Genomic DNA, 25,595 nt, shown 5'->3' with positions numbered 1-25,595 from the left:
TCTCCATGATGGAGCCACGTGTGATACGGTTTATTTAGGCGTATCTACATATGTATATACAGGGTGTTTCCTAACTACGTGTAAAAAATTTAAAGGCGTAATCCTCGACTGATTTTGAGTCAGAAATGTCTAACAAACATATGTCCGCAGATGCCTTGTTTCCAAGATACAGGGTGTTGCCTGAAAGACGTTGAAAAAGGTTTCAAAGGTTTCTAAAGGTTTGGTGGTATTTACTAACTTGTTTATTGTTAGTTTTTTTGCTACTTCCACCACTATAAACAAGATAGTCAGTGTTATTTTGGTGTTTTACTCTCTAAAGTGAAAGAATTTAGTTCTGTGTCCCAAAAATCAGATTATACCTCAGTTTTGAACATTTTTCAAATGCCCAATTACACAAAATCAAATAATGGCCAATGTGGTTTTTGTTTACGGCCTTGCTGATGGTGAGTGTTCGGCAGCGAGGCGCGTTTACATGGAAAGGTTTCCAAACCACCAAGCTCCCAACCACCAAACCTTTAAAAACCCCTTTCAGCGTCTTTGTGACACAGGATCTCTTATGAAAACTTTTACTACTTAAAGAGGGATGTGGAATTGTGCGAAACATACAGGGTGTTTCACAATACTATGTCGAAAGTGCTGGAGGCGAATCGATATACAGGGTTGCTCATCATCGATTGCTTCTGAAAATTAGTGAAATGAGTTCCCAATCGTTTACCAGGAGTAATATTAAACAAAGGTTTACCGACGAACACTAAATTACATATGTGTACAGGGCGTTGCATTGCCGGACCGACGAATGGGAAAACCCATGTAAATTTCGATAATATATAATATTATCTTCCCCGTTCGTTCAAAGGCAAAATTGTATTAGACTTGATTGAAGGTGCTTTAATGAGGAACTTGCATTGAAAATGTCAAAAGTGTTCCTCGCGCCGTTTGCGAGATATTTTGGAAAGAGCTCTTCTAAAATCTGAAAACTTGCAATACCGCCCTGATATTTTCTTCAATCAAACCACAAACGACTGTTACCTCATTATCAACTGCGGTAGTATGCAAATGAGTTTTGTCAAAACGATTCTAATTTTATTAAAATTTCTTTAAAAATGTCCTTCACAGCAGTGGAGAAAGCAAACACGATTAAATAAGTGCTCCATTGGAAAAAATTGGGATTATTTGAACATTTACTAATTTAAAAATGGAACTGGGAAGGTTTATTTATCGTTTGCTAATACCATTAAATAATACATTATTTTGTTGTTTGCGGTTTAATTGAGGAAAGGTCAGGGCAGCATTAGAAGTTCGCAGATTTCAGAAAAGTTTCTGTTAAAAATATCTCGCAAATGGTGTGAAGAACACTTTTCATATTTTACGTGCGAGTCCCTCATAAAAAGACTTTCAAAAAAGTCCAATACAATTGTGCCCTTCAACCAACAAGGAAGATAACATTAGAGAGTACAGAAACTCACATGGGTTTCCCCGCGTTCGGTCTGGAGACGCCACATCCAGTACGTAATTTAGCATACGAAGGAATAACGTGCTCGCTAATTGTATCCACCATTTAAACTTTCAAGTTCATTTGCGCAGTCAGTTCGTTAATGCGGCTGTTTGTTTATTAAAAGCCTTCCAGTTGTTTATTTACGACACTATTTAGAATAAGTAAATATCGAAGCGTATGAAAATACTGCAGACGCTCGATAATGTGAACTAATTCGAACCAAGTGCCGTTCACGTTATCGAAATGTTTACGCTGGCCAAAGTGATTTAAATAATAAACGATTTTTTAAAGAAATGCTTAATCAATATACAGGGCGAGTCGTAACGGGACCGACGCAGAGCAAGTGCGCGTAGGGGGCCTCAGAACACGACGATTGGCTGGATATATCTTCTTCTACAGTTGGTGGTTGAGGAGATGTCGGTATCCGGGGTTGGCTTGAAAATTTCTAAAAAAAGGCACATTTTAGTAGTGCATCCTCCCAACGCAACCAAACTTCGAACGTGTGTGTCCCTTATCGATATCTTTAATTGGTTAAAATGTGAAGTCGATAGATCTCAATAAAGGTTGCATTAGGGGTGAGGTAAAGTCTGAAAGAGTTGGGATTTTTTTTTATATGTAAGACAACTGACAAAGTGACAAAGCCATTTAAGAGTAAATTTAATTTTAAAACTCTTATTCCCCTTCGAAATTTATCGGAAACCTTATCGTTTCTGACAAAATCGCAGCCTTGTGAGATAGAACCGAACCAAGTTTAAACGACTTTAGAGGGAATTAATTAGTTAAATAGTTCCCTATTTACGCTTAAGAGAACATGGTCTGCGTCTTGACCATTCGGACAAAAGAGATCGTTCCGAAATGTTTAAATAGTTTGCAGATAAACTGCGTTCCAGGCCACATGTAATATTAAAACAGCTTCTGGCAATGCTATCCATTCCAAATCCTCAGATACGTTTTCAGGATTCTTAGACAAGAGAGACGAAAATAGACATTTTCGGTAGTGTAGTTTGGTCAATTTTTTTACGTTTTGGTCCATGGGTCGAATTAATTTAGTTCCATTGGGCGGTATGTACCTGACCCATCCTTGCTCCTCACTTTTTGCTTCAGAGAATGACTTGGTGCATCGTCTAATGTTAACAACGTTTTTCGAGAACATTCGAGCACGCCAGTGGGCGGCACATGAGAAAATGCACAAAAGATGTTTTTGCCGAGAATCGGAAACATTCACGAACAAAAAATTAATGGGGCCTTAAAGAAAACGAAAAACACACTGTATCTCCCAGACGAGTTGAGGTGTCAAAATGCTCTTTAGATCCTTGAAACGAGATCAAAAATCGAGACAAGGACTCCGACCGCAATTTTTCTCCATCTACTTCGGAAGTACCTTACACCCCCCTCCCCCCCCTCCTCAATTACATCGAAAATTGGACAGTTTGGTCGGAATAGAAAAGAAATTTTTTCCCGATTAGACGGAGTAAAATCGATTTAGACCCCATGGGCTCGATTTTTGAGAAATGTTTAATAGTAAAAACTGCCGACCGAGATATAGGGCAAGAACGTCCAAGAAGGATTTCTTGAAATGTCACTCTGAACTCGTCAAGAACCCAAATTAAAAAAAAACTAAAATACTTAAAATTTGGTAAATTTTGGATCTAAAATCAGGATCCCGATTGAAAAAAATAATAAATTACTTAAAATTTAGCAAGTTTTGGAATATGCATATACGGGTTCAATTTCCTCCTTACCTCACGTCCTAGCACCTCTCCAAAGGAACATGTCGAATTGTCAGCAACCCTGTATGCATTTCCCCAGATCCCCCAATTGCAGGTACGAATTGATGAATAAAAATCTGTCAACTTGTGAGGTGTATCGTTTTCACTTCGAGCCACTGTAGGAATGTTTGAAGAAGAGCTCAACATTTTAACCTTTCGACTTCTAGAAAGGGTCTCAGGCTGGTTGCTGAGACTGGCGTTTCGGGGGCAGATGGGGGACAAAGGGGCAAAGCACAGTAAACTTTCATCCCCCTTTGGGAGAGCGCACTCAGGAGGAAACGTCAAATCGACACTCATTTCGTACTCACACTCAACATTTCATTAGACAAATCTCCAAATTGTTAACTCATTAAATGCAATTTCAGCCAATTTAAATCTCAGACAAGATAAACAGTTCAAGGTTTCTGACGGTCAAGTGTCCGAGTCCCATTAGAAAACCTTTGAATCTGAAATTTGGCCGGTTATTTGATCTGAAACCGTCTGGGTCTGGGAATTTAATCACCTTTGAAACCGTTGCATAAAAGCGAAAACGAGTTATCTTGTAATTGCGAAATATCTCCCTCAAAGCAAACACAACGGCTATATTGGAATCTCACCGTGTTATCATCCAAAAACAGCTTTCCAGAACGATATTCCAAAAATAGCCAGGCATTATGCTAATGTTTACCTCTTCTCCATGTTGATGGTGTTTTGATGTGTGTACCTGGTGGGTTTTAATTGGACGAAATTGTAGAATTTTCCAATAAAAATGGATGGTTTTTTTGTTGCTCGTAAAATCTACGTGTGCGCCCGGTTCAGTTGATCGAAATCTAAATATAATTTTTGTCATTAAGGAGAAACAAAGCACAAGCTCGTGCCCCCTTGTTCAGCAAGATAAACTGGCACTTGGTGTCCGATTTCTCCTGCGATTCAGCAATTTTTTTCCGAAAAAGTGTTTGCGCTTTCGTTGCTGTGTGCATTTCATGCCTGGTATGAGGCATGGGCAGATACGTACCACGCAACCTTTGCCTAAACCCAATCGAGTCATACTTAGCAACCAATTAAACTGCATGTGCCAGATAAGATCAGTCTGAAGTGCAAAAGATCGGGCAACTTACGGATCAATATAGTGAATGTGACTGTTATTGTAAGTATTACGTAATGCACGTTCTGTGTTATGAGTTGTCTTAACTGGCATATCAGGGTCATGTACAATGCACAAGACCGTATAGCGATATTGAAATCTTTTCTTCGGTATAGGTACAGTTTTAAATTACCAAGTTAAAAATAAGGAAGACTATTTATATCTAACGGGATTCTGACTGGGTGCAACCTTCGTTAGACCGGGTTTAATTCGGTCTTGAGCGCCGATTGAAAATCGTCCACATGTTCTAAGATCTTGTCTGCATTACTAATACCGCCCAATCTGTTACGTAACACGTGATTTTTGTAAAATTACGCGCCGTGTCCCAAACTGCTTCCAAACGCACGAGGGACCATGGCTGGCCATCGGGGGGACGGGGCTGAAGGGGGGAGAATTCGGGAGAAGTTCGCGAGATGCTCGGACGCGGCTGCAGAGCTACTGCGTGTTTCACCGTTTTTCAGAAAACGCAAAAAAAAAAGAAAAAAAAAACAAAAAAAAACAAAAAAAAAAACAGAAAAAAGTGGAACGCTCCGTTGCTAATTTGCGCCTGTCACATGCGCGACATTTTTGCAAACAGTCAGCTACTCGCGCAACTACCTTACGGCCACATCACCTAACTGGGCAACGAAAATCAAAGTTAATTTGTAAGGGAAATGCAAGATGGCGAACGTGATAGAAACCTATTTTGAAATCGAACGGAAACGCAACTGCAGTAGACGTCGCCGCGCGCGCGACAGTTTCCTTAAAGGAGAAAACTGCGCGAGGGCCTCAACTGACTTCGACGAGGGCGACCGCCTCGGAGGAGCGCGAGGAGTTCCCCAAATCGTCAACTATTTACCAAAATTACATTACGAGTTGGTCGGCATTACGTCACGTGGCGAAAGTCGATTCGCGAGTGAAATGCACGAAAGCGAGTGTGATAGAAATCTATTTAGAATTGAACAGAAACGCAACTGCAATGGTCGTCGTCACGTGCGCGACAGTTTCCCCTAACCGGATCAACCGCGCGGGAGACTGAACCGGCTGTGACGTGCCGATTTCGTTCGAAAAGGCGGAGAAACAGTTAATCGACAATCATTTACGATTAACTGCAATTGATTAATTAAACGACGTGCTCCGGCGTTTTCCACGCTGCGTAGTTCCCGCGCCCGCCGTAGCCGCGTTCCTGTTCGACTCGAAGTAGAATTCCGCCACGCCCTCCATCTTGCATTTCGCTTTTGTGCCGCGCAAACCGAACTAGAATTACCACTGTACCTGTCACAGAACTTTGACAGGTAGAGTAGCAACTCCAGTGTGGTTTGCGCGACGAGCAACGCAACCGGTCAGAGTTTAATAAAATTTTTTTGGAAACCTCGAGTTTGCCCTTTAGAAACGCGCCAACAGAGACGTCGGTTGAGCCCTTTTTCGAAAATGCAAAAATTCAAGATGGCGTCCGTGAGTACCACCCCGGATCCTGTAACAAATGACGGTTGAATTATTTTTGGCGCATCACTGAATTCTACCTAAAAAAAATTGGCCCAATTGACTCTTGCCTTCAACAAAGTCGCTTTCGGATTGATTTTGAAATGCGCTGTTTCACGTTTTTCCGTTTTTTCCCCGAAACGCGGGAGAAACGTGGCGATTTTCGAGGCAGATGTGCCTTTCTCACAGAACTCTCGGAAACTTCTCCCGTGTAGCCGATTCTCTGTCTCTCGCGACAACTGAGATCTTCGTACGTGCAGAGCCAATTTGGGACACAACGTGTAAGAGTAAGCAGAAGACATCTAATTACTCAACGTTTTATTAGCAAATTGCACACCTACTGAATGTGTGCACGCAAATTCTGGCTGTAAACAAAGCACACTCCTCAGCTAATTATATTTAGCTAATTATATTAAAAGGTCCCTGATAGGACGATAAAAGGTTATTAATAAAGTTAAGTTAATAATAAAATGCTTTTGTAGGAGCATTTGATGACTAACGAATTACTGGGAATCAACTATGTAGAACTTAGATTCAGTCTGGAGAATTGAGTCATAGACCCAACGTAATGGCATCGAATTGAGATTTTTTTCGAGTAACTCTTAGATTCCTTTCTTCAGTTGATTCTTCAATGTGAATCTTATGCACGTCTACATTTGTTAGAGCTAGTTCTAATGCGCTGAGGTCAACTCAGAGCGTAGACAGGACGAATGCACCTCGGAAGGGGGAACCTTTATCTCGGCATCCGCAGCTCTCTGTAGATCATATGTACGTTTCCCCGAATGATACGTTCATAGAAACGTTCTCTTGGAAGGTAGATGATCCATTTTTTAGATTAGATTTCTTAGTGAAAATATTGCGCAATTTTATCTTTATGATCGACCGGGGACTCAAATTGTCCTCCTGCCTTTGAGAAATTCCGAACAATTGAATACATTCTGTGATGTGTATTTGCATTATCGGATGGTTAAACGAACGAAAATAATTACTTTCGAGCCTGATAGCGGAGACGGCAAAACCATGATTTATTGAGAGTATAATCTCGTTAACACCCCGAACGCCAAACAACAATAACTAATATAAATCATTAATAACGCAATTTACAATCATCCAGTAATAAAAAAACATAAAAATACATATAAAAATACGTATAAAAATACTTTGGAACTTCGCGCTGTGCATTTCATTATCAGTTCTTCACGAGACTCGACACACTTGCAAATAACATTTGTTGCACGTCTCGCTCTTTTGATAGAAGACCGATATAAAAGCAAACAAACCCAAAACTTAGACATCCTTGAATCTTGATCTACGCCAATAATTTGCTGAGTCAGACCCCAATTAGCTCCAAATTATTCTCTGAAACTCGAAAGGTTCCTTGTTCGAATTGGGTTCAAACGCCTCATAACGGCCGAATAGTTCCCATTCACTGGAATCCATGGAGTTTGCTCTTATAGAAGTCTAAACTTTTCCTCTCGGAAAACTTATTGCAACCCTTGAACCTGCCCCATTTGTCCCTATTTTCGGGCGATCGCACTTGAGACCATTACACCGATCTGCGACTAACGATTTGCCTGCCCAGAGCTGTTTCTAATTCACTCCATAACTGGAACCTTCAAAAACTAGACGTATAAATCAAGAATCGGGCGAAAAGAGGGCATTTGTAGGTTAAGAACCCTGATGAAACCGCCGCGCATACCAGACTTGGGGTACGGTGACCTCCAAACTATATTCCTTAGTCAAGCCGCCAATGCTATCACGTTGCTCTCTCGTGATTTATATGCTAAATTTGGATTGGTGTTGGGTTCAAATCTGTGTATTTCCATGTCCACATGAGGAAATGTATTGTTTTCCGGTCATAGACCAATTACCAATTATTATTCAGGCAATTGCAGCTTTTGTATGGTTTCAGGAAAAAAAATTTGGTTGAGAGGCAATTTGCGTGAAAAGCACGTGTCTCGTATCATTTTGTCTAAATCCATTGAAGTGCGCTTACGGTTGCCTTGCACTCCATAAAAGATATGCTTCATTGGCGCAGATGTTATCTTTTCTTCAAATAGATATTAAATGGTTGATAGGTCGGTATTCCAAGAAAGTTCTGTTTTTGAGAACTGAGAGCAAATAAACATGTTTGCTGCCACTGGGATATTAGTAAACAGCTCACTATATTTTTTGCAAATACCCCAGTGATTGCTTACAAACTCCATTGGCGCAGACGTCCATTTCCTCAAGTTGCAATTTTTTTCATTTTTAAAAATTCAGTATTATGGAAATTCTTGTTTTTAACATGCGCGAGGAAAATAGTGTGTTACTGCGACTGGAGCGTCAGTAAATTCTCAAGTAGTAGTTTGTACAACTACGTCTGTGGCTGCTTTATATTCTGGCAGGAACTTTAATGGCGTAGATATTTTTTTCACAAATTATTAAACCCACGAGCCCAATATTACAAAATAATAACTTTGACAACTGGCAGGAAATTAAATATGTTGCCGCCACTGGTACGTTAGTAAACAGCTCACTACTATTGTTCAACTACGCCTCAAAACGATGTGTGTTTATCTGTATTTAAGCAACGAGAATTTTAGAAAATTAAATTATGTGCCGTCACTGGAACATTAGTAACTAGCTTAATACGAATTCAAACGCATACGAACTTTTATGTCTTAAAGGAGACTCAATTGGTTGTAGATCCTTTTTTTAAGTTAGAAATGGAGAGCTTGAAAACTCAGTATTTCATCAAAATTCTCTTTTTCATAGTCGAGAGGAAAAACATATGCCGCCACTGGTGTATCAATAAATAGCTCAGTAATATTGTTCAAGTACGTCTGTAGTTCTTGGCCAAACACGTTTAGGACAGCTTCATGTTCTAGGACACTCTCTGTTACCGAAGATGTCTCGTTTTTCAAATCAGGTTCAAGTTTTCTTTAAAAAAAAAAAAAAAAAAGTTTTTTTCTCTTTTCATTTTTTAACGCCCATCCCATTGGCGTGCGATTTTTCCTTGAAGTCTTCGTGAATGTTCATGAACTTTCATAAATATCGATTTTCGATCGGGCTACAATTTTTTAGAATTCAGAGTCTTCGCTGCTGATTTTAATAATTGAACCGTTGGTGCGCACGCTCGTTCTTATAAGTAATGAGTTTTTACGTTTTAATTAAAATTTGACTTTCAATGCCACATAAGCCATTGATACGCGGAGTGTTTTGGAAATGATAAATTTTCAAAATTCGTACAGTAGATAGATTTGGAATTCCAGTTCTTGTCACCGCATCCCGCCCCTGTACACTCCCGATTCGAATACAGGCTGGTAAAAAGTTTTGAGGCACTTATGGAATTTTCAAATCTTACTAATTTTGGCAATTAAACTGTCGCCGTGCTAGGTCCTCTTAAGCGATTTTTTGAATTTTCTCAAAAAGTAACATCTGCAATTTTCTAATTGTAGTACCTGAAATGTTACTTCAGCGTGCCCCTGTTTTCCAGTGAGTAGTTTTCGCGGCTTCAGAGCGACTACGAAACGTTCCCTAGCAGCTGTGGTGCTTAATCCATTGGCCTGCAAGGTTTTTCCTAGGAGTAACGAAATTTTCCATTTCGTTATAGAGCGATATGTGAAATGTCGCCAATGCGCCCTTCGAGCTTGCCTCGCTACGCCCCTGTTTTACGACGGTCATTTCTACAACGTCGAGCGTTGAGGGGGTCCTCGCTACTAGTTGTAGCGGCGAAACCATTGCAGCGCAACGTTTTCTCTGAAGGATAATGCATTTTTCAATTTTGCAAGGAATGAAATTTTAGATTGAATTGTTGCTTCCTAGTAGATTATGCCCTGCCACGCCCCTGTTCGCGGCACTTTTTTGCCTCTGCTTAAATTTTAATTAAGCGCTCTACAAATAAATCCCATGGGCGTGCAAGGTTAATATTAATTTTTTTTTTTTCAATTAAACCCATCTGACTGCGACCCAGATGAGAAAGAAGAAACCTAATCCTTATCAACAACTGCAAAGCAAACCCAATTAACCCACATATTTCATCTGTGCCACACATATTAGGCTAGAAATTGAGTAATTCGGCCGTACTTCCACATCTGCAACATGTTACCTTTTGACGTACATCAGGTACTTTACTTTCTATCTTATGCACACATTATGATTCAATGGGCTCGTTCGCAAGTGCCCATTTCCCGAAGCAATAACTTTTCTGCGCAGCTGAACCTTATCTCTCCAATATAAATTTGCTATTAACTCCTAATACCTGGATCTTTGTCCGGGACAGCTTTGCCCCCTCGATCTGGATTTAGTCGGATTTTTCCTCATAAAGATACTCGGAGGTAAACAACGGATTCACATGGGTTTTCATATCTCGACACATGTGCTCGTCCTATTTTTGCAATAAATCCCTGTTTGTTGGATGAGCCTGATACCATGTTATTAGTGTTATTATTACGGCACCGGAAATGCCTCTTCACAATACTTTTATATATGTATGTAATAGGGACTACATCTGCCTCTTTTTTGCGCCCTAAAATGTCTAGACCTAAGGGACAAGGCGGGTTTTTGCTCCCAAGGCTTTGAACCTGTTTATTATCCTTGCAGGAGAGTTAATTATCCGCGGTGTGTTCATACAAACAATTTTAGGAAAATGTAAACTTTCATATTTTTGTGGAAGTTATCCAGACCGCTCGCAAGTCTATCCATCATTTTCTTAACCTTAGAAGTCGGATTTTGAGTAATTTGTATATGAAAGTTTGTTATCGAGATTTACCGTTTTAAAGCTGGCAGGGATTTATAGGCGTCGAATCTTTTGGAAATTGAACTGGTACTACCCTGACCCATTAATCAGCCGTTACGCAATTAGTACCATTTACAACGGGCCCGCGAACCCACTAACAAGTCTGCGATTTGCCTGCACAGTCAAATATGCATTCAACTTTCTAACTGTGTCGGCCAAATCATGCGGCAACAATACATTGAATTGTTGATATTCATGCAAATCATCCTTTCAATTAGAAATCATTGGCCAGATTGCACCACTTGGTACTAATCCTTCGAAACTGATGACATTCCTTTCGGGTCAACGATATCATCTAACCGTTCGACGTTGCTAAGTGCTCAACTTTGGCTTTTTGCGGATTTCTCAACCGTTCCTCAGATAAAGTGAGTAATAACTCTCGAATTTCTGGCTAAACTCGTGCCGCCAGTATCCAGACCAAGCTGCGGAATTGGCCGATGCTTCAGATGGTACGGAGAGGTGCGGCGTACTGGAAATCGGCGGGTCTGCAGCTAGTTCTTCCGAATTTGGGTTTAAACGAAATGGGTGTTTTCGGTCAGTTTTGGCTGAGGACATGCTCGCCGAAAGTGACTTCGATCATTTCTAAACAGAGATGATGTCGTACGCCGTTTATTTATTAAAAATAAACAAATGCGTCGCGCGATAACGAGTAACCCATCGTGCGCCGATAGGGGCCCAACCACTACCACTGCCATCCGCGTTAAAACATCCATCGAGTTTTGGGAGGAACAACTAGATTTTTTTGTAAGTTGAGGCCAAGACTTCGCAAAACGAACTGTCAAATTGGTGGGTGCCTCAGAAGACAATGAGCGGCGTGCCGAGCCTTGATCCACACCATCAATTTCCCGCGCTCCTGCTGCAGCCTCCCCCAAATAGTGACGGCACTGCGGTGCTTCAGACGGCAAACGTTGCCGCACCAAGCTCTGATTTCGATTACTAAAATTACTCCCACATCCAGGTCCGATAAATCGTTATATTCCGAGAAGAGTTCTGGAAATTTTTTAGCGTATCTACGCTCGTACGTTTCCGTCAAAATTTCCCCGGGTGATTTGGGAATTTGTCGAATGCTGAAGACGATGAATGGCACAGTGGCTTGCGGAGCCGTGATCTGTATCGTCAACATTACAATCGTTACACTTTAACCGAAGTTATGGAAATTTCATAGCGATTTCGGTCGCGTTTCTACCGTGACTGTTCCGACGTACCTGTGAAATTGACGAATGGCTGGGAAAATGGACGGTGGCGCGGCGAGCCTCGATCTAAAGCTTTAAGGTTCAATAAAATGTTGTATTTTCGTGAAAATCGCGTTAATTTTCCAGTAAATATGGTCAAAGGCTTCGCCAGAAAATCTCCGATTTAATACGAATCGGCGAACGATTCAAATTCGTACAGTCAACAGCGGCGTATCATCGTTTATCACCTCTAAATTAACGATTTGTTCAATTGCTCTCCTGTAAAAAACTTGTGGGAATTTCTTTGTGAATCCGACAGCGTTTTCTAGCTTTGAAATTTTTCCTTGAAAACGTGAGATAACCGATTACATAAGTCGGGTTTAGCAGTAATCCGTAGCCTTGGACAAATCTTCCACCGCAATTAGAGAACATATTGTATTCTAATCTGCAATATATAATGTGCACGTACATATGTACATTCTACGATCCTACAAGCCTTGAAATGATATAACAGCTGACTATTAGATAATGCCGATAATTAACGGATCTTATTCGCGGCGACCAGGAAGCATTGGGTTAATGCTGCGTGTACACCATTATGCTCTCGTTCTGGTCGTCTCGGCCCGAATTTTCGTGCTGTGACATGTCTTCGGTTTTAATTTAATTTATTTTTAATCGTTTACGTGACCGTCGTGAGAGTTGAACGAAGCCTTGGAAAACCCTTCCTCGAGTGGAAATCTGTGGCTATGGAAGTTGGTGAAGATTACCGACAATGGGCCGTGATTAAAGATAATAATCAAAAAAATAAAGAGCTATCGAGGTGATACACATATACTGCCAAGGTTGGCAGTCAAAAAAACTCATACGAGATTGGCAATTTTATTTTTAAACAAGGAAGTATTGAGTGCTTAAGGTTAGAGCGATTTATTTTAAGTCTCGTCAAGGTACCCATAACCGATATCTGTATACAAACAGCGGGTTGATTATAGGAAAATTAACACGTTGATGACATCAATATATGGCTGGGATATATTTTCGAAGGTTAGATCAGATCTGCCTTTCAGTCTGCCAGAGAAAAAAACAACATCTGTGAACATTTTCCAGAAGCTCTCTGGACACGTTGGAAGCAGTCCAGTCGCACCAATTCGATGTGGGTGATTTTATTTCCGTGCCTCATTTGAAGCTGAAATTTGCAGTTCTCAAACACCGTTTCTATTAAGATATAATGGCCGTGGCTCATCGATTTCATTTCGTTCGGATACGTGCAAAGGCTTTTCCCTTTTTAACCCAGACAGTTTCTCTGGCACACAATTGGTGCAAATTCCAATTACTTTACAGCTGTGTTTTGCTTAGTCTGAAGGTTTATTTTGACTACCAAATTAACTCTTATCTGTCTAACTCTGATTTTTATCTAAATAGAAAGCTTATTTTTCCACTTCGATTGCGGAAAATCGTCTGGTTTTCCTCTGGGGATTGCGTTAACACCAATACGAGCCCTAAATTAACAACAAATTTATTTTCAAACAAACTGGGGCTTGAATAAATAATTTTAGAAATTATGGCAAATGAAATATGACCGGGGTTTGCCCACACCATCCATAATTAGTACAGCGGCGCGGTAATTAGAGAGTCGCCGATCGTGGTGCGGTTTCCACTTGCGAGATGTTTGCTGAATAAATTTCTGGAAAGATAACCCCTTTGCCGCTACAATCCTTGTTTCCAGGGGTATAAATAGCAGGGGTGCCAGCCATCAAAACAATGAGTTCAATGCCAATGTGTGCGGTATCAATCAATTTTATGCGACTTTAACGGGCGAAGAGGCCCGTTCACGAGCCATCAAATTAGCTTCGTCGGTATTTTCGCCATGGTCTGTGACCCCACGTGAAAATCCAGAAAAAGTGCGAGAAACCCGTTTGGAAAACGTCGCTTTTGGCAGCGTTCTGATCCAGTTTGGAGTTACGAAAACGAAACTCGATAAATGGAGCCGGCGGCGGAGCATCTGCCAGGAGCCCTTTAAAGCACTTCAAACCAATTAAAACTTCTAAACGTTTTAACTCGTCCACATTTTCTTGCAACACACCCTCAACCTAGAAAAATCACTGTTGACGTCACATTGACGTCATTCAGCTGCGATTGCAGTGGACTACGACCCGATGGGTATGCACGAAAATAGTACCAGAATATTTATACGTGTGTCAAATTGTAAACTATAATTAAATCAAATTTGGGTTAAAGGCATAAATAAGTCCGCTAGGAACAAGAGTTTGACCATATGGTCGGAGTCCGCACAATTCTAGAGTATCGAGAGCGGGATTTTCGGGTTAAATCCAGATTTTCATGACTTTTTGTCTGCTTACGAGAGTGAAAAAGTACACAATCACAATGTAACAAGATGAGAAACGCTCGGGCATTCAAAGTGGGTTAATAATAAATTATTATACGTTTGCACAGATGTACGGAATTGATTAACTTCGACATTAAAGTCGTTTGGAAACTTTCGGGAATACGAAAATTGATTTATTTTTGTTTGGCAAAGCAGTTCGTTAACTTTGAACGCGTCTGCAAGGACGATCGGAATCGATTTTTTCTCTCTCAAAAAACTGCCGCAGAACGAAAATTTGCGTCATAAATCGCACGCCATGTTATCTTTCCGGTTATGACAGCAAATCGCTTTCGATCTCAAATTTCCAAATTCAGGTATTTGATGAGATTACGTTACCAAAAACACTCGTTCGCCGACTCAATTTGGATTTACTAACCGATTTGGTCGGGAATCTCAATTAGCCATATCCGCCACAACTGTACTGTCCCTATAGGTGTGGGGAAAACGATAAATTCTCGTTATCTACGGGGCCTTATAGTTGTTAAGCTCTTTAATTCCAGTTTAAGTCTCTTCTAAACGCAGGATAGTCTAAACAAATTTCGTGATGTACGGGAACTTGGATTCCCCCATGGAAACATTGATTTTGCGACAAAAGCGAGAACCAACACATTTTTTCCCAAACACTACGCGCTCTCTACTAGAAGAATTTGAGTCAATATCGAATCGCTACGATTTAAAAAAATCTACGCAATCTGCATTCGCTACACAAAACCCGAGTCGTGCGAAAACTCCTTCCGCCGACGCCGCTGCTTTTCGCAAACCTCGATACTTCTCAAAAATACGTGGCGCAAAATTTGAATCTTATTGGGGGTGTGAAAATGTAAAAAAAAACACACGTGGGAACGTTCTAACCTGAACTAACCGTAGTAGACACTTTACGTAACATTTAAGTCACGCAGATTTTGCCATCTAACACATATTAACAACCAGCAACATTCCATCTAGGAATTTTAGCGGGTTTTCACGCTGTTTGCTCCCCATTTGAGAGATTGTGCTCTTTTTCTTAGACACGACAACGTACATGTAATCGCAAGAAATGTGGAACTGGTATGAAAATAGAAATATTTTTGTGGTTACCGCTTATATTAATACAAAGAAAACGTTCATGCCGCCAGGGCATTCCCCCAATAGCCATCCGAAATGTCAACGGCACGTGTGTTGGACCTGCGGTAAAACATTCTACCAGCGCCATCTAGCGTGCCTCGTTCAGTTTTGCCGTCTTGTAGTAACCATCCTGGAGATCTCGTCGGTTTGCTTCATCTCAAATCAATCAATTTAAATTTTCGCTGTGACTATTACTCTCTTGGTCGGCTTTGCGCATTAAGTCCTACTGCTGACAGCCGAAGATTTTGCGGACATTCGATAAAGGACACGGTAGAGGGCGCCGGTGGAATACTTTCCTACAGGCCCAACGCTACTGCCGCTCATACTGCTAATTTCTGCCTGTGCTTATTTGAATATTATTTTATTAAATGAGCCGAACTGACGAGATTTAACGCGTCGAAATGGGTTTGAGGGTGCCCGATTTGCGCAGGGCTGGATTGAGGCATTAAATGGTAATTAGTGCATCTGTCTCCGGGGCCAAGTTTGTTGTTTTGAAGTTCATTCTGAGAATCGTAAAATTTAGTTTCAAAGTGGATTTTTCGGACTAAAATCGATACGGGCAAAAATGGAAGAAATTAACAATTTACTGATCGAATGGCTTAATTTAAAGAAATTCGAACTATTTTAAATTAGTACCGCCCTTCACAGAATTACACGTCCCTCCCTTTCTCATTGTTCCTTCCCCAAATACAATGAAGATCTGTCGGGGTTGAGGTCGACGAATTGGGGTGGGCGATAGGAAGTCTTGCGATTTTCCCGATTGATTTTATTTAGCCGACTCGGAAAAATTGCTACTACAAGAAGTCATTGTAATTCGAGAACGGCAATACGAAATATAATGACCATTTCTGACCTCTAGCCGCGACTCTTTATTGAACATAATTTAGTTTAATATTAAACCATTTGGTTGCAGATGCCCCTAACGAGAGCTTGTACATGATCAGTGGAGTATGTGTGGCCATGCTTTTGGTTGCCGTCATCATCATTCTTCTGGCAGTCACTATTAGGTAAGCAAAACTACTAGAAACCGTCATTTTTGTTTCAAAGAACTGGAAGTTGATGAACTTCTGCTTTAAGTAATTATTACAGTCATCATTTCCCAGATCACGTGAAACCCATGTGCGTTAAATGGGTTTTAATAAGTCGAGGAGTTATCGTAAATCTGAAAATTTGCCACTACGAAATATCGGAAATATTCGGACGAGAAAATGAGTGGTATTTCGAAAACTTCGAAGGGGACCGATGTGGTTAGTGAGAAAGGCCATTTTGAGGAATAAATTATGGGGTTTTTATGGGAAATTTGGATTTAGAGCTATAATGCTAAAACTCTTAAAGCTCTAATGAAAATTAGCAATAATTGACTTTATGCAAATGGCTCCATCCACAATTAGAAGAGTGTGTTTCGGGCAAGTGCGATTAAGTAAATGTCAAGAGCGTTTCGGTTCATGTGAGTAATTAGTTTAAGTAACAATTTGAATGTTGAAAATGTTTTTCTTGAACGCTGGTTAGCCATTTTCAAAAAAATATTGCAAATTTTCTCCATCTGGGAACTGATTTTATGACCGTCCTAACCTGTTTTGAGGAGGTTCACAATTGTAGTTTCCTTCGGTAACGTTCATAAAATCAAATGTTCAAAATTCATTGGCGTACTCTTCTCACGCGACCGGAGAGAATTTGCTGAAACTCCAAAAATTGGTCAAAACAATGATTTTTTACACGCTTAATTTTAAAAACATTTGGCCCGTTCAGTACGCCACTGATATTAGCATATTATGATAAAAATTTTACTTTTTTAATATCAGTTTAGATCTCCGACGTTCGAGAAATAAAAAATGGAAACTTCTTGCGTATCGTGCGCAGTCTCATAAATGGTGGGGAGAAGGTTCTAACAATTGCGGCATCCCCTTTAAACAATGAGTTGCTACTTGAGCTCACTACAGTTTCGATGACTTCAGTACGCCTCTGATACTTAACAGGGAATGTTGAAAATTTTAATTGTTATTCTGCAACGTCCCAGCAATGAAACATGCAAAAATAATTCAAGTGTTGCAGTCTTAAATGGCCAGGAAGAAATTTACAACGTTGCAAAAATCCTTAAAAATTAAGAATTTTCGCATGACGTTTCCAGCACCGAATTAGGATTCCGGATGCGTGACTGTCCAATGACGAACTCATACGCTCAATGTGCATAATTTGAGGCTGGAAATCGTCCCGAAAATGACCCATATTATCGTCCATACTTTACAATTACTCACACCCACTTCAGAACAAGGCGTGTGCGTTACATCCGCAACCATTGCACTTACATAAAAGGTGGGTACTGCTCTTAGACAACCATAAATAAGGTACCTATCAGAGCACGACCATAATCGTAAACCAACTAGTTTTTCCTTCGCATAATTACAAAACCATTCATAAGTTTGATCTGCTTTGCAGACCATCTAAACAACCCAAAAGATTACCAAACAAAGTGATATATCCTGTAAAAATTACTTTCACCGCTTTCACGGATATTTACAGGGAGTGCAAAACTTGAAAAGCTGATTTGCAAATATGCTGGAAAGTAAAAGGGGATTTGGTAAAAGCCGCCGGGATCCACCGAGTGAGGCGTTGCTGAAGGTCTGATTGTTTTCTCAGTGACGGGGATTACTTAAGTCTAATCGAGTCAGTTCTGAAAAGCGTAAAGAGTTTTCTCTGAAAAAAAAGAGAACACTAAAACTGACATAATTCCATAGATTTTTATGGTTTTATTGTGATTAACTGCGACCAACGAAAACCGGATTGGTCAAGCGAAATCCGCAGCCACTTGAAATATCTGCGTTTCAGGGAAATACTAATTGCAGCGCTAATTAAGCTGTTAGTGAGCAATTAGCCCGAATATGCGATCATTTATCTTCAATTTGCCGCAATTATTATTAGCGAGATCCGCGCCGGTTTTCGCTCCCTTGCGAAGTTTTGCAACGCCGCAACGGCGTCTCGACGGGCCGCCACCAATGGGAGCACGCCTCTGACGTCACGCGCAAGCTGTCATTTTGCCGAGAACGCTTCCAGATTTCGCACAAAAAAAAAATCTAAATGGCGTTTTAATGAAGTGGCATTATGGAAATAATGAGAACTCGCCTCGTTATTTCAGTGTAGCAAATTAGTTTTCGTATTTAACAACGTCTGTAAAATTGCCCATAAAAGATAAACCCGTGAGTAACATTATCGAAGGTACCCGCTGATGTACCATTGTCGTTTTGGTAAATGAAGTGTTGGATGAGTTGTATCAAGCTCAGGTAAAGTCTTATTTGTGCGTTTAACATCGTTCAAAAAAATCACGAGGATCCGCTTATATTTCCATAACAAACGAACTAAAATTGATCTTGTTTAGCAATAAAATTTGCACTTTAGATACGTCGCAATGTACAAAAAACCTTTTTGTCCAGGTCGCAGGACTTAAAAGTCCTTCAAACCCAACTTTCCTGATTAAATATTTATTGTTTTCAACGCTCTATAAACAACGTTGAAAATCTCAAACGACATTGTAAAACTTAATCTTATTCTTAGTACTTTGGTAACTATCTCAGTCAGTACCGCTTCGTCTCTCATCGCATAATTCCACTTTCGCGATTATTACTATTATGGCGATCAAAAAGTACCAGTTCACCCCTCGTAAGGATGATCCCCTGTGTAAGGTGTGCCAGTTTTGTAAGAATCACTTGTACTGCCACATTTGGACTTCGTGCTTCCGACGCAACTCCAAGAACGCCCCGTAAGTACCGTTTAGTGACGTTGGATTGCTCTGTGATAGCGACGCCCTGTGGTTCAGGGTGCAAGGCAGTGGTAAGTCCATCGTGAGCGTGTCTCCTTGAAGTCGTATTGACAGAATGATTAGATGATAAGGAACCATGCACCGAAACTTATGATTACTTGTTTAAGCAAATATGAGGTAGTGAATGTTAATAGAAGGTCTTAGAGTTATTAATTGACTGCGAATTCAAAATAATGGGGGATATGTAGAATGTTACACATACCGTGCGACTCTAAATTCTCCTCCCTTCCCCTTCATCAAGTTTTTCACGAATAATTTTTTTTCCATATTCAAAAGCAGCATTAAGTGGGAGAGAAATTGCTAAATTTTGATATTTGTTAATTTTCTTTAATGTTGCTTACATCACCCGTAGCACAAAATGGCCGATTTTTCTAAATTGAAACATGGCTCAAGAGAGGCCTCAAATTGGAGAGCTCGCAAAACTATATTCAATGGTTCATTGCGGTTGAAAATCTGCGGATTCGTTTTTGGAAAAAAAACAGTAAACAGGTAACAAAGGCAATGCAAACTCAGTTAAATAGTACGTGAAGGATGAAAAAACTTGTTTATTGATAGGAAATTAGTTTGTTTTCGGTTTTGTGCTCACAAAGAGTTTTTGGTTTGAGAAAAAAGAATAAAAAGATAAATAAACATAACCAAAGACTGTTTGTGAGCTCAAAATCGAAAATAAACCAATCTCCCACCAACAAGCAACTTTTTCCATTGTTCACGTACCATTTAACTAAGTTTGTATTCCATTTTTACCAAATTTACACCTGTTTTTCTCAAAAACTAGTCGATACATTTTGAATCGCAATACACTCTCGAATGTAGTTTTGAAAAACTTTCAATTTGACGGGTCGCTTGGTTTCAATTTAATAAAATCGACTATATTACACTACTTCTAATTTAAGCAACATTAAAAAAATAAACAAGCGTCAGAAGATAGAATTTTTTCGTCCTATTTCATGCTGTTTTTGAATTTGAAAAAAAAAAATTGTGAAAAAGATGTTGGGGGGGGGGGGGGTTGCGTGTTAGAGCCGCGCATGCAAGAGAGTGGTTTGCAGAGATCGGGAGACTTAGATTTCTTAACACTCGAATTACTTGAATGGCCTTAAAGATAAGGTGTAGGTAGGGAAGACTAGTTGGATGGAAATATTCAACAATATCGATAGAATCTAATGGAAAAATTATGAGTTTCGCAGGCGCAATGGGAACTAGTTTGAAACTCCATTTAAGAACATTGAAGCCGTTTTCTCAGTTTGGCTTGAATTGCCCGAGAAATGGATAGAGAGACGAGTGGAGGGATATCCTTTGGTGGGTTGGCTCTAATAAATGGTAGGTGGAAAATATTAAATAACACAATGGTGTGAATTTAATAATTTCCCAATATTTCAATGTCAAAATTTGCGTTTGAGTCGTGTACCAACGCAGTCAGTTGGCAGAGAGTTCCGAAAAAACGTTTACGAAATCAAAACAAGACTAAACTGCATAGTTTCAATTTATTGCCCCCTTTCGAGAGACGCCTCTGGCTTCCTTGGGATCTAAACGTTTTTTTTTTGTTTTCTGCGAAAAGGTTGAGTTTTGACGTCCCAAAAGTCAACACGAATTTAACTTTTACAATGTTGATAAAACGTGACCTTAAGCAGCTTCAAATTACTCGAAAACCGATAAAGGTGGATATAGGAAACTGCATTAAGGAAGCATTCTCTGTGACTAATAGATTCAATAAGCTCAATGACATACTGGAGTAACCGCGGGAAGGGTCGTGTTTTTTTTTCCGGACTTCGAGACGGCCACGCCTGAAATTCCCTTTGGAAAGCTTCGCAAGCTCGAATTATCCGAAACCGTCGTCCATCGCTGTAGAAATATTTATGGACGATTTAGCCCTAACGAACGGCGTAACAAAAACAATAGTCCACAGGACGTTGCAGAAGGAAGGTCGGAATTGCAACCTCCCAAACGACGAACCTGCATCTCTCGCAAAATCGACTCTCGACGTATTTAAATTATCTCTGGTTTTCCTTTAAGTCCTTCAGGAACTTCCGGCATACTGAAAATTTGCATTTGCAAAGTGCGTTGATTTTTTCCATATAAACAAATCTGAACGTCACGGACTTTTAACGGGAAATCTCATCCAAAACAGTCACATACATCAGTTTTACGACTGCTCAATAACAAATAAAATGACCTATTGTTGGTTACAATCGGTAACATCCTGGTTTACCTTGCCTGATAAATTACCGTTTATATTAGGTATATAGAAATCTCAACCTTGGACAAGTTGCAGTTTGATACAGTGAAATGTGGACTTCTAAGTTTAGATTTTACGCCCCATTAAAATCAACGTACTAAGAACAATAACAAAATATAAAATAATCACGAAAAAACATAAACTTTTAACCGAACAACATCCCATGAGCAAAGTCGCGGTTTTACTATGAAATCGCGTTAAATTTTCGAAAAGCACATTTGAAATCATGCAGACGATACGTACATATTTGCTCATTCCACACGCGTCAAAAGATCGAATTGTGGACCCTATTCATTCAGGAAAGTTCGATATACGTCTTTGATAACAATACAGTGTTTATAGTGGTATTTATCACATTTAAATTCCTGTCACTCGCATCTACTCCCTCCTTCTGTTACATATTAATCAATAGCAAAAACAAACAGAGGAATATCTTTCTATAAAACCAGCAGAAGTGGTTGCAGCTACTTTAGTTTCCTTCAGGCTTCAATCAGAACTGGGTTAAATTTCGACAACTCGATTAATTGAAATGGAGGATCGTTCCTCGCTTTCCATAAGTGCCGACATCGTCCTGGTGGGGCAGCTGAAAAAGCTTTGTAAGGTCATCGTGAAGCTGCAGAAGATTGCCAAGGAGGAAAGGTACGTCTCTTGACCTTCCATCGGCTAATTAGTCAATTAATCGTAGTTAATTAAGCACATAAAACCATGCCGAATTGATTTCTAATATACCAAATTGGCAATCGAAATTTATTGTCTCGATACGAGAGTTCTTCGTAAACCTGCAGCCGTGACACGTTCTTAATCGCGTTTTTCGGGATTAGGGCTAATTAGTGAGGTAGAGGAAGAAGCGATAATTGATTTTAGAACGTCAACCGTTAAGCCTCAGTTGTTGCGTTTTACGTACAGGGTGTCCCTAAAAGGTCGGTACAAAATTCTATCTTCGACTCGCGAAGTGCGCACGTGACGATGCAACTCAATTTTTCCTTTAGGCCAAAAGTGGACGGTTTTCAAAATGCGGGACGTTAACCTGAAGACCAAAAAGAGGACAAAAATGATTAAGTCCTGGCGTTGCTATCTGAACAAAGTGTAGCATCGAGGGTTTTTGGGAGTCACAAGTCAGTATCCGCCTACATTTCAGATGCACATTGTAGAGGGCGCTGTCAGAGCTAGGTGAATCCTTTTCTAAAAGGGCAACACTTTGTTATCGCCCGGTATGAAACTTATTCATCACTAAGTTTGTGTTTCCCTGCACGTTTTTTTGGAAAAAATGCTATTGTGATGCAAGTCCCTGCGGGCATTGCTTGCCGAGATATTGAAAGCTTCAAGTTCGCTGCATGTCTTGAAACACGACCTTACAGTACATACTTATTCGTACAGTACAGCAAAATAAATAATAAAAACTGGTAAAGTCGAAAAAAAAACAGGAAGATTTTTAAAAAATGATGTAAATTTGAGATTGATTGAATTTTTTGATTTTTTTTCGTTTCATGTGTGCGAATAAATACAACAAACTATCTATCAAGACACACAGCGCACTTTAAATTTTGAATTATTTCAAGAAGGAATGCCCCTAGGGGCTTGCATGTACGAAAACACCAATTTAGTCCCAAATTGATTTTATACGGGGAGTTAAAAAAGTTGCGCTTCTTAAAAGAAAGTTTATCTAGCGCTGACAGCACCATCTACAACGTGCAACGAAAACGCAAACAGACACTGATTTCTCGCACCTAATAACCCCCCGATGAGGCATTTTGTCCGGATAGCAGCATTTCATTTTTTTTTTTTTGTATTTAATTTTCAATTTTACGTCCTGCATTTTGAAAACCGTCCACTTTTGAACTAAAATAAATCGGGTTAAATCGTCACGTGTTCGTCTCAGAAATCTATGGTAGAATTTTGCACAAAGCTTTTAGAGGCATCCTGTAGGATAAGAGGGGCCAGAAGTCCGATATAGTGACGTATTTTTAAAACAACATTTTGGGACTTTAATGTACAAATTTGGACCAGTGCAACTGGCGCCACACTTTTTTAGGTTAATTTAGGTTAGATTTCAGCTGTAAAGGGAATCGATTTCATCGGAGTCGACAGAAGTCTTGAGGCGTAGAGGTCATTCGATTAACCCCGGCACAATTTTAAATTTTTTTTATGAATTTCGATGGAAGTTGGAGAATTTGCAAAGTGCGCCAATGAGTTTCTGAATGGACGATGCCTTAATCGTGCTGGAATTTGGGAATTTCCGTTTTGAACCAGCCGAGAGCCGAGAATACGGTTATGTAATTAAAGTAGTGCGACATTTCCCCCCTTTCTTTCTAAAATATTTCGAAAAATTGCCGAAAAAAAGATAGTACTGCCACGCCAATGCAGATTTTGGCTGAAGGAACCTAAACCACATTCGCCATTTTGTTAATGTTTAATTTGAACGATTGGAACTGGAAAATACCACCTCGGCACCGACGAGTTCGTAGGGAAAAGCCAGGGACGAGGAAGTCAACCCTGGCACTGTTTTCCCAATTACGTCAGAATTTCGTCTTAAAAGTCGTAAATCCCAAAATATAACTAATGCGTCAATGGTGTGGGCGAAGCTTGTGCGAACTGTGCCCTTTAAGCTCAGGAAGCTCCAGATTAAATTAGCAGAAATCCAAAGCCGTGCGGGTCACGCACTCACCCCAGCAGTATTTTTTTGGATTTTTTTTAGAATTTCATTCGAAAAATTCAAAGTCTGAAACTGCTGAGCCGGCAGCTTTCTAGGCAGGAGCCACCTTAAATTTTCTCCTCAACTTCAGGAACTGCCAGTGTGAATTCGTAAAAAGCCAGAGGCGTGCGGGGCCGCTCAAAATTCGCAAATCGTCTCGTCAAATCCCGAGCTCTAAGCTTGAGCTTACCTGTCGAAATTCCGACTCAAGTTCCCAATAATGTGAAATAAAGTTACATATGACGAAATTGCATCACTTTTAAGTTGTTGCCGGACCTCGAGCATCGCGAAAACAAGATCAATGTCGTCTTAATAAAGATAAACTTATTACTCAACAACGTTTCAACTTAAACGAATCCTGATGATGATGCAAGAGATTTGGGAACGTGGTATCAATACATTATGCATTAGCCGTTGGGTTAGGTCAGGTCGTATCTGAATTAATTGTGATGGTTAATTGGATAATTGTGGTTGTTGTTGGTAGGTAATTGTAGTATTATTGCTGGTATGATTCATGGTATTTCTAGGTATTTTTTTCTATCGGAATCGACTGTTTTTCCCTCTAATGCATGAGAATTCATCGAATTCTAGTGAACGCTATTTTTAGCCAGTAGTTTCGAGTGAGAATGGCGCGAGGTTCCGCCCCTGCTTGTGTCGTTCTCGAAGGGAGTAAAAGTAAAAGGGCACGTTCACCTTCGAACGTACTGAGCTTATTTACATAATCGGCTGATTAGACTGGTACACCGGCAATTTCAGCAGCTTTGAGGAGATTAGAGAGTCACGAACGTTCCTCTATTTACTGCACTTTAGATATACATATCTTTCGACGTCACTGGACATCATATTTCTCTCACATTTTGTATATATCACTCATGTCAAAGATTAATTTTCCAGGTATAGAAAATAAACTTTTCGGGTATTGTTTGCGGCGAACATTAACGTTCATTAGGTTGAGAATTTCGCAGTCTCGTCTCGAATTTCGGGGTGGAAGGAGAGTCTAACGAATGAAGGAGGAAACGGAGGGTGTCGGCAGGAGAGGGAGGAGGTATGCCAAAGCGTATGATTACGTGTATTTCAGACCCGGAGTGTTTTTGTAAGTAATCCTCGGCAACCTTGCACATAACATGAGCACTGTTATTCATGAATCATGTGTTTATCACCGTGCATTAGTGTGACTAATTCGCGACGGGAGCTAAGAAAATCGCCTTTTTATTATACGCAAACGTCAAAAAAACCAAAAAGCAATCAATGCGGCATGTTCTGCCTTTTCCTCATAAGTACTGTTACGCTTAATGTTGTAAGTAGGATATGAGAGTGCGTGTGAAGTAGTAATACGAAATGACTGCGAGGAGAGAGAGAGAGAGTGAAAACAAGTGAAATATGCTCGAAAGAGCGAGAAGAGAGCATGACTGGTTTGTGGGAAGTTTCAGGTAAAAATCTCCCTTCAAAGGAGCCCCCTCCACGTCGCCCCAGTTGAATCACCTAGCGGAGCATCAGACATGTAACAAAACACTTGTCTGTAACTGAAATTCACATTACGGCAAACATTAAAAGAATCTGGTCCATTAT

General features: G+C 40.1%; 2 protein-coding genes across 5 annotated transcripts in view; one reads left to right on the top strand and one right to left on the bottom strand.

Annotated features, from left to right (window-relative positions):
• The window catches only part of LOC136345345 (A disintegrin and metalloproteinase with thrombospondin motifs 12-like), an 88,866-nt gene that overhangs the window by 46,377 nt on the left and 16,894 nt on the right, over window positions 1-25,595 (bottom strand). The gene's annotated exons all lie outside the window — the stretch shown is intronic.
• The window catches only part of LOC136345351 (uncharacterized), a 70,512-nt gene that overhangs the window by 34,600 nt on the left and 10,317 nt on the right, over window positions 1-25,595 (top strand). For all 4 annotated transcript variants that reach the window (XM_066293555.1, XM_066293554.1, XM_066293557.1 and 1 more), the window contains one exon: window positions 16,201-16,294. In XM_066293555.1, the coding sequence (XP_066149652.1) occupies window positions 16,201-16,294 (94 nt within the window). The remainder of the gene's footprint in view (window positions 1-16,200; window positions 16,295-25,595) is intronic.

The sequence above is a fragment of the Euwallacea fornicatus genome, chromosome 19, assembly GCF_040115645.1.
Source record: "Euwallacea fornicatus isolate EFF26 chromosome 19, ASM4011564v1, whole genome shotgun sequence".
In the NCBI taxonomy this organism is placed as follows: Eukaryota; Metazoa; Arthropoda; class Insecta; order Coleoptera; family Curculionidae; genus Euwallacea; species Euwallacea fornicatus.
Note: the sequence above shows the minus strand (reverse complement) of the source record. Positions and strands in the feature narration are given on the sequence as shown.